The 10000-nt window shown below is 38.5% G+C and overlaps 1 protein-coding gene across 2 annotated transcripts in view; it reads right to left on the reverse strand.

Moving 5' to 3' along the window:
• Window positions 1-2463: 2463 nt before the first annotated feature.
• LOC140928935 (inactive hydroxysteroid dehydrogenase-like protein 1) overlaps window positions 2464-10000 on the reverse strand; it is an 11672-nt gene continuing 4135 nt past the window's right edge. The window contains exons 3-12 of one of the 2 annotated variants that reach the window (XM_073378740.1): window positions 8465-8511; window positions 7293-7368; window positions 6988-7095; window positions 5844-5902; window positions 5627-5671; window positions 4792-4826; window positions 4614-4695; window positions 4119-4184; window positions 3550-3699; window positions 2464-3041 (exon numbers count right to left, since the gene is read on the reverse strand). In XM_073378740.1, coding sequence (XP_073234841.1) covers window positions 2943-3041; window positions 3550-3699; window positions 4119-4184; window positions 4614-4695; window positions 4792-4826; window positions 5627-5671; window positions 5844-5902; window positions 6988-7095; window positions 7293-7368; window positions 8465-8511 — 767 coding nt within the window. In that variant the 3' untranslated portion in view covers window positions 2464-2942. Of the gene's footprint in view, window positions 3042-3549; window positions 3700-4118; window positions 4185-4613; window positions 4696-4791; window positions 4866-5626; window positions 5672-5843; window positions 5903-6987; window positions 7096-7292; window positions 7369-8464; window positions 8512-10000 lie in introns of both variants that reach the window. The other variant, XM_073378739.1, reaches the window with a different exon arrangement.

A 10000-nucleotide genomic window follows, 5' to 3' on the forward strand; every position in this document is an offset into this window, starting at 1 on the left:
GTTGGCGAATTTTTCAGAAGTATATTATGCTTTGGAGGATTCTAAATTGCATGTTCTTCTGTCATTGGGGTCATGAAGCCAGTCTTTCCTGTACATCGATTTCCTGTGGCTTTTGGTTTTAAAAGAATTTTGCTTTCGGCAGCAGTTTGCATTTCCGATGAAGCGCTTTATGCAGTAGTTGATCCATTCGATGATTTCGAATGCATAGGTTTTCGTAAAAAATAGTTCACTCCTCTTCATTAGAAATGAGAGCTCTTCTTTTCTTATTATTTACGAAGCAAATAGGAAGAATTTTTTTTTCGTTGATTTTTGTACGTCCATGGACAAAATTCGTGCCTCATTTCTTCTCAATAACCACGCAGCAGAGAACACATGCACCCGCAATCGGTGCAGCAAACATCAGAAATCTCACTTAACATTTTTGTTTCCAGAAAGAAATCTTTTGTTTATAACAGTTGGCAAGCACCTCTGGTTACCGGGGAATTCTGAGATTCATTTATTAATCACAACACCGGAAATTACTTACGTCATGGCATTAACTTAACAGCCAATCAGAGGCTTTCCCCGACATTACGGGAAAACCAGAACACTATTAAGGACGGCGCGACACAGACGTCCCTTTTCTCGATTTTTTCTTCTGAGGGAAGGGGGCGGCTGCACACAAGCTAATGGTGAGCAGCAAATTCGTTTTATTCTCCGAGTTTAAGAATGGCGCTATACGGACGATCTTTCGGCGATCTTGCGAAAATTGTTTTGAAAGTAGTGCTGGGGTCTTGCGTCTGGCTTGGCCTCCTGTGAATTTGCTCTGTTTGAACTCTTTTTAAACTCGTTTTTATTTGCTCATTTCTTAGTGATGGCGCTGTGGGGTCGCAGAGGCCTCGGTACAATGTGTAGTTAGTTTTTAATTGTTAATGTTTCAAAAAATCGTTTTGTAGTCTTCCTTTGACGTTCATTTTGTGAAGAAGTTTCAATCTAATACATCTGCTTCCAATCACTGTAAAAATTTAAATTAAGACTAACAACAAAAAGAACTGGTCCTCCTCGGTCAGCTGTTAGGGACCTTACAAGATGCGAGGATGGCGACAGCAGGTAAAACGTCGTGAATTCGCGGTTTTTCAATCTTCATCGCGATAATTCCATCTCGCTTACTTTGTCGAAAGTACGCGAACCCTCCTGGAGTTGAATTCCTAAAAGCTTTATACAAGTTAAGAAAGAGAAAGAAAATTTCGTCGTTGCTTCTTTATATCCCCTATAAAACATGATATTAGGCATTTTCATGTCGTAGTCGTGCAGAAACGGAAAAGAAATGTACAAAGTGTCATGCACGTGCAAAGTTGTTGTTTCGCTAATTAAACCTATTGCTTATATGAAGTTCTCATTGCCGTCGCCGTCATCTGCAGGGGCGTCTACGTATGTGTTGTATTTGTATCATGAACTTCGTTTTAGTTTCTTTCTTGTTTTCCCCATTTCGCACATTTTCACATCCGTGATTACATAGCCTGGGTGCTTGAGGAAAAAAATGCTGATAATGGGTTGCTCAAACTGATTTTTATCCAAAGGCCATTTTGCGTGCCAGCAATTGTAATTTCATTACCTTGTGCCCTTTGGATTCACTAAGTCGCCTGCGACTTTTTTAAGCATCCGTGTTGATTTGAGTAGTAGTTTGTAACCACTATTTGTGTACTTGCACGACACCAAGGTACCACTTTTTTGAAACTTTCAACTACTTCCTAGAGCGGCTTGCCAAATGCCTCAAAATATACACGTCAAAACCACTAATACCGCGTTAAATTCGTATGTAGATCATGACGCCAAAAGGAGCACTTAGTGTGTCATGATTCTTGACCTGTTAGTTAGTGCGATGTAATCATGACTATATGTTAGACAGAAATGGTTTGAAAATTAAAAGGGCTGTCTGACGAGATTTCTTTCAAGGTTTCGTAGGTCTGGGATCAAGCATTTCCGTCCCGTTGTTTCGTTACACAATAAACTTTGCCCAACTGTCTTTCTTCAGCCTGGCGTATATGTGGGAACCAGTCACATAATGGTAGGGTAACCCTGGGATTGACTAGCATCCCATCCAGAAAAAAGTAATTCCTGGTACAAAATCGGGTTGAGCTCCGCCCTTGCGAGCCTTATTGGCTCGTATACGGCTTAACCTTTACGTTACGTTGGAGTCGTATGCACAGAGGACAAATAGGGAGAAAACGCGGTTATTGTGCCACCACTTGCTAAATACTAAAGTCCAAGAAAATTGATCAAAAGTTGAGAGCCCAGTCACTATTTCACAGCGGGTAAATACAGACGCTTGAAATAGCCATGAAAGTTTAAATCACTACACAAGAGTTTCACGCGTCTCTTTCTTATTCAGTGTGCCTTATCAATGGAAACAGTACAACACTACGGTATTGTCCAAATTCCACTATTCTCCCAACTAAAAGAAAATTCACTGCACGGGTAACATAAAGAAAATTTGATATACGGTTTATTGTTTGTATTTCTTGTCATTACCAACGGGAACTCTCCATTTGCCCTGTACGTAAGGTGTCGTAAAAAAGTCTATTGAATGTGTGCGTCCTAGCTTGAGTTAACAAGCCATTACGTAATTAACCTGGCCGTCAGGGTAAGGCGGCCTCTTGCAGATAACCGAGTGTTACAGTCATGCACAGATCGCAAATCACTACCTTTATAACCACGGTAGAGTATTATTTACTATATGTGCGAAGTAAATACTAAACGCTAGGAGCGCTTTGAAGAACGAGGCATAACACAGTCGAGGTTTTTTTTTATTCAGTGAGGTGAAAATAAAATGGTCGGTATTCGGGAGTTTAGGTGAGAACGATTTCTTCAGTCCTGGTAAGTTCATGTTGTATAGCTTCCAATCCAGAGTCTGAAAAAGGACAGTCACCCATGCACTAGAGTAGCTAGAAGTTCCACGAAAATTATCTTCGGGTTTTGAGAACATTCCTACGAATCTGCTGATTTAAAATGCTGCCAGCCCACATCCACAACCATTCGGGACAGAATCCAAGGAACCATGCCTGAAAACAAACAACCACAAACAAAATATACTTGACGGGCAAAGATTGGCCTCTAGCATGAATTGTAAGCTGATAAGACCAGTCGGTTTATTTGATCGGAGTTACAATATTTATGTGTCATGTGTCTCCTTAGAAGAGGAGAGTCACAACGACAGTATCTGCATAGCATGATTTCAGTAGGCAAAGGCTGTAAGTAAGGGGAGGGGATTAAATCTAGGCGTCAGTGTGTCCGGGCTCACTCCTAATTAAACCTATTAACTGAATGTCTATTTTTTACATCTATGAAAATAAAAAGCGGGGGGCGGGGACTTCTAGACTGCTTCTATCTAGATCTCGAGTGACTAGTCCAGCTGGAAGGCAGGCTAGAAACTTCTTGACTACTAACGAAAAGGGGTGGGATGGTTGAATTCGTTAAACCTTTTTTTGCGCTTAGCGCTCGTTCTATTTCTCCACACACGTCTGTGAACAGGGGTCTTTTTAGGTAAGTAGAGTAGGTAGGTGGTAGTACCTGGATCTCGTGATTCCAGTAACCTGTATTCCGTGTCGACAATTCTAGTGTTCGAAGAGCATTCTTTACGTACGTCTCTGGAGAAGGAACAAAAACGTTTGGCTTGGTGCCATATGTCATCGCTGTGGCGATATAAAATGGTCTCAGTGACTGTGAAGAGAAGAAAAACAAACAAGTATTTACAAGTCAACTGCCACAGCCGCGCGTCACTGGGAATGAGCACCCAAGTAAGCACATGGAGGAGCTCAAAGCCCTTTTGAAGTCAGTGATAAAAAGACTTTAACTAGAAGACAGATTTATAAATAGTACACACCTATCAAAGTCGTCTATTTTTACCATGCCTACAACTTTAGCTGATTTGCGTGATACAATAAAATAAATGATATTGAATTTTTCACCAACAAAACAACAAATGGATGTGTGTTACTTCATTTAAAACGTGACAAGCGGAAAGTCCAAGTATGCTAGATTATTACTTTTTTACCATATGCCCTCTTCAAAAGGCGTAGACGATCTGACATGTAGGTGTATTTACCCACTCGAGTTTATAGAATGTCGGTAAAACAAACCTGAACTTTGACACCTTGTGAAGAATACTCATAAGCCAAAGCACGAGAAAAGCTGTCGACAAACTCCTACAAAAAACATAAGTAATAACGCCATAGTTAATTGGTTCGAATCCTGTCAGGCCCAATATCTTTTATTTTGTCCCAGGCTAGTATCAGTAATGACACAATGATTACTGTATCCTCCTTATTGACTTCATAGATTACGATTAACTTCCAAATTTTAAGCAAGGTTTTCTTGTCTATGAAATTTTATAAACACTTGTCGAGCCTTTACCTAGAGATCCAGTTTTGTTAAACCAATTTGATACTCAAAACAAATCTGTAGGAAGGTTAATACAATTGTGGATTGAAATTTTCATCCTGGATCAGTGCTTTTTGGCCTTTCAGCAAAAGGGCCCGGGAGTTTAGTCCGATGCGCATACTATTCTTTATACTTCTTGCATAAATTCTATAACACAAAGTAACGTTTTCAAAGAAAACAAATGAGTAAACAACCTTAGTTGCAGCATAAGCTGCGATCTGAGGAGTTGGCAGCAGACCAGCACTAGATGACATGTTAATGATAGCACCACGCTTCCTGCATGGAGACAGCAAAGAAAACCTTGTAAGAGGTACAAAAACACTGAGATGATGTCTGTTTCAGAGGTATGATGTGACCAGTATCGAGGCCTACCTTTTGCACATGTGGGGTAAAACAATACAAGTCATCTGAAAAGCAAAGTGTTGCTGATTATCACCCATATTAGACAGCAAGATGAATATTTTGAGTTACTACAGAGTAGTTTGAGTATAGCAAAGGTAGAAAAATGTAACTGACACAACTTGGTTAAGACAGAGGCAGACATCTCCTTGTGAAAAGCGCATTATTAAGGCCATGAAATGGTTTCCTAGCACACTGGACATCACAAGAAGAGGGTAGGTGCCCTTAAATGCTTGGGGTTCTAATTTACTACAAACACATACCTGAGGTGATCTACTAACCCACATTTTTAAATGGGTCCCCAGAAGCAATCAAGCCATGAGTACCAAACCCTCCCACTACCTTAGCAACCATCACACTAATACCATATGATTTGATAAGAATAACAGACTGTTCACAGTCCCCTATTTTTTTATAGGATCATCAAGATTGAGTGCTTACCATAAATGGCTGCAGTCTTGGTTCAAATGTACCCACATGATCAGGCATTGGGATTCGAGTAAGTGGCTGTGTGTAACGGTAGGAATAAAAAAAAACTATAGAGGTAGAAATAGTTCCAGGAGATACAGACCGGGTCTTCAAAAGGGGAGAGTGAAGGTGGGAGAAGCTGTAAAACACCATACAAATCAAAAGTTATGCTTACAAATAATGTTGCTGTGTAGGCACGTGCAATGGTACAGAACATACCGCTGAACCAGCCTCATTACCCAAGTGCAGCAATACAAACACCGTTAACAAACATCACAGAGTGGACATTTGTGTTCCCAAGTTCCTAAGTTAACTAACATTTAACCATATTCATACTTACCATTATCACAGAAGTCATGTTAACATTTATCAGGTCATAAAGTTTCTGTCATGATATAAAAAAAATATAAAAGTTCTTACTATAAAATAAATATATCAAATATTTCCTGTTGGCTGAGGCCCGTTTTCCCTGGTATTCAGCAGGCAAATACCAGGAGGGAACAAATAATATGCACCATGTAAACTTTGTCAAGAAATAAATGAAACTCAAAACGTACCTTATCAGGGACATCAAGAAAGTATTGTGGGTAGTCATACATTACACCAACATTGTTCACTGTCAAAAATTTAAAACAGGGGAGTGAGAAAGTTCCAGTTTAAATCAAGTGGAACTTAATCTAGCAAAACAAAAATTGGCACTTAAAATTAGGGGACAATTTTGAGTTATGGCTATGAAGAAACTTGCCCCACAATTTTAGCCTCAAAAAGTCCACACTAACAATGTAAACCAATGCTTATAATTTCATCTGATAAGAATGGGGTTCCAGATGAAGATTTCTTTGAGTTGGTGTTTCTCCATATTGTTAATTAAAGTAAGACCTTAGGTCGCAGTAGAGCAAATTTTGTTTATTAAAGTACCTCACCTGTCAACACATCACGAAAATTAAGTGCAACCCAAATAAAAGATTCTATCCAGTTTTTTATGAATCTGCCAATGTTCAAAGAAATCAAAGTGCTGCCTTGGAGGCACCATTCCCCTCCTACTAATTGCATATACCCAATATACCCGGCAACTTGAAATTTTAGTGACAGCCCTGCAACAGCATAAAGGAAGGTTGATAGTCTCCAGTATTAGAACCACTATTAAAACTGCCATGGAATTTTGTTGTGAAAATAAAAAGCGGCAATCTACTCTCCTGTTACATTTTCTCATAGTTTTCTCTGAAGTGTGTAATGCAAGAACTTTCCTTGAAGATGGTCTGTGATTGATATATGTCAGTCAGTGAAGTTTTGGAATACGTGATTCTTGTGTAATGCAATCTGCATTAAAATTGGGAAACTTTTTTCTCCCAAAAATTATTGCCAAATTTTTGAAGTTAAAAAAGTTTGCTCTAGTGCGACTGTGGCCCGGGCCTTTTTAGAAAAGTTCAATTTTTGTTGCAAATTTGGGCAGTGCAACAGCAAAAATGACATGCTCTCTATAAAATCAACCACAAACATAGAAATTCATGTTCCTTGGTGGCTTCAGTGCATTGTACATTTGATCTTTGTTATCTTTCGTCTAAAATCTGTCAATTCGGAGAAGGAGTATAATTCTGAAAGGATTCTGAACAGATTTACATCAACAGTGTGAAATTTTGGAGGGTAAGGTTGAGCTACAGCTTATTTAAAAACGCATATAATTTTATGTCAGACACATACCAAGAATACCAATTTCCAGTCCTTCTAGTGATGAAGAAATGTTTGCATAAACATCCTGCAAGCCAAAGTCCACTTGGATAATGCGTGTCTGGACTTTAAATTCCTTTTCTGTGAATGGAAGGCAAAAAAAAATTTGTAACATTAAACAAACTTTAGTTAACGTTAGTTATCATGACTAAAAACGGCTACTACCTGTATAAAAGAAAATTGAGAATCAACTAACGTAGGCTGAGACCATGATAACTTGAATTTTATTTTGAGCAGTCAGCTACAGCATTTATTATTACATATTAATGTTTACTAACCAATAGCCTCTGCAACTTTTTCCAGCTTTTGTGTTGATCTACTCATAAGAACAATATTCATTCCAGTTCTGGCCAACTAAATAAATACAAAAATACACCAGTAGGTCAAGAGCAACTAAGCTTTTATTTTGTGCAACAAGCACATACCAACTTAAACCCAGTCTCAATAATCTAATCAATGAATAACCCCTTCTGTAGTTAAGGCAAATGACTGAGACATTGTCCATAATGAGACAAGAAAGGGATGTGAGAGGCAGAGGATCATTATAATTTTCATAATTTTCTGCAGAGGGATTCATAAAAAATTTACATTTTCCAGAGAGATAGCAATGGTGCCAAGGCTGTCATTATACAAGAGCTGGGATCGAGAGATATTTGACCTTGTTTAATAAAAGTTTGAGCTCTGGCTACTATGTTCTACTAAGTATTAGTATTAAAACATAACAAAAATTCCAATGTAACAGTAGAGTCCATATCCATCTCCCATCATTTTTAGCATAACTGCCCATGGGCAGTTAGAATTCTTGGTGTTTGTTAACCTCAGACACTTGCCACTTAGTTTATGCAAGACAAGTTTTTTCATTTTTAATTTAATACCTGTACGTTTAGTTTTCATAATAATATAGTTTGTCACACTTAAATTTAAAGTATGGGTGAAGTATATCAGATGAGATTAGAGTTATTTACTAATACTCAAAATCCATTCTGGTATGTATTATTTGATGTGTTTTATTGAGTGAGATTACGAGGAAAAATGAATCAGCAGTTGGCAAACTTAAGTTTGAAATAGTGGATGCTTTCACTCAACTTGTAGGCATGGCACAATTACTACTACATTTATAAGCCATTTTACAGTTGTGTCCTCAGTGTCCTGGCCTTTGAACAGAAGCGAGGATGGCCATGAATTTGTTTTGTAACAAACCTTCTTGTTTTTCATATGTTACAAATGATCATGTTCATGAGCTTGTTAGCTTAAAATACCATGATTCACACATTAAAAGCAGGAAGGTTTGTAACAAAACAAGGTCACCACCAGCCTCACATATATTCAAAGGTCAGGGCACTGACCACACAACTGTAAAATCGCCCATTAGTGATTTTTTAAGAGGCTAATAAAAAAAAAATTAATAAAAAAACCTAATAACAAGCAAAGCTAAGCATTACAAAATCACCTCACAGGCAAAAGCTTTTCCAATACCTTCAGATGCACCTGTAACAACTAAAACAGGATTTGGGTCTTAACAAACATGAAGTGGATAAAATCTGTTCTTGGGTAAAACCAGTATCCAACCACGTTTGATCCAGAAATTCTTTGTTCTATAGCCCTGATTATTCATACAGTGTAGAAGACAAAGGAAATCCTGTTTTAATCTAAGAACAGATTTTAACTACAACATTAAAAATGCCCCTAACTTTTTGTGGCAGTTTTACAATGTGATTAAAGTATTTGAACAAGAGGGAAATTGTGCTTCAAAATGTTCAAGTAGATGGGTCAGTTCAGCTTTATAATACCTTAATAATACCTTAACTATTTTTTCTACTTTTAATATTGTGGATTTTGAGACCCCCTTTCCATAATGGTAAATTTTTAAGACAGCTCACAGGGAAGGAGTGTGAATTCTCACCTAAGTATCAAGGGAACTCATTTTGTTATTTAGATCTGCAAGAAGTTTCACCTGTCACTTAAGGCCTGTTTCATTTTAGATGTAGTGATTTTGTTACAAATACTTATGGTGAGTCTCTGTCCATAACCAAGGAGTCCAAGTTAAAAAAAGGAGTCCTAAATTGAAAATGCTCGAGCCTTTAGTATTGTAACCAGATGGTTAATCTAGAGACAAACTGCATATTAAAATATAGTCCTTTTAAAATATATTTAAAGCACAAAATAGACTAATATAAACATGCATCTTTAAAAAAAAAGACAAAGAAATCACATGAACGGGACATTCTACCAAGAAACTGCTTTAAATCGATCGATCATTCTTTGCATCCTATGGGACGCATGTCGTGAATCATTTTACGTCTTTGGGGATTTTTATGCGTCAGGGGCCAGGATGCAGAGGTAACAAAATCACTGAAATGCACTGGGGAATGAGGTATGGCCAGTAGACACATACACATATTTGGCGACTCCCAGGGCCGTGCTTCAGCAACACCCGCTGCCCGGGGAAGGGGGGGGGGGCACTTGGGTATTTTTTGGGCGGGTATGTGCCGCCCGGGACTCCAAATTGGCACCCCGTTCTAGAAAAAATTTCCCCTAAAATTGACACCCCTTTCTAGAAATGGGCCAATTTTTTATACCCTGTTCTAGAATTCGCCCTAAAACTGTTCCCCCGTTCTAGAAATGGGCCAATTTTTTTCACTCCGTTCTAGGGTGCAACAAGAGTACAACGGTTTGCTTGTTAACTCATTGAACCGTATTTTTAAAAGCAACCTGTCCTTAAATAATTTCAAATGGCTGCTTACAAAAGTGGAGCTTTGACTGTGTTCGAAATATTATACCCTGTTCTAGAAAACGCCTCTGAAATGGATACCCCGTTCTAAATCAGGAGCTTCAAAATCACGACCCCTTTGGGCGGCACATACCCGTATAGGTTTTGTATGGGAGTACCCCCCCGGGACCCGGTGGTCCCTGGCACCTAACTTTGGTCCTTGGGCAACTAGAAAATCTTAGTTTTTTCAGACAATTCATGCTGGACACCCTAGAT

This window comes from Porites lutea, chromosome 2, assembly GCF_958299795.1.
Source record: "Porites lutea chromosome 2, jaPorLute2.1, whole genome shotgun sequence".
NCBI classification, from domain to species: domain Eukaryota; kingdom Metazoa; phylum Cnidaria; class Anthozoa; order Scleractinia; family Poritidae; genus Porites; species Porites lutea.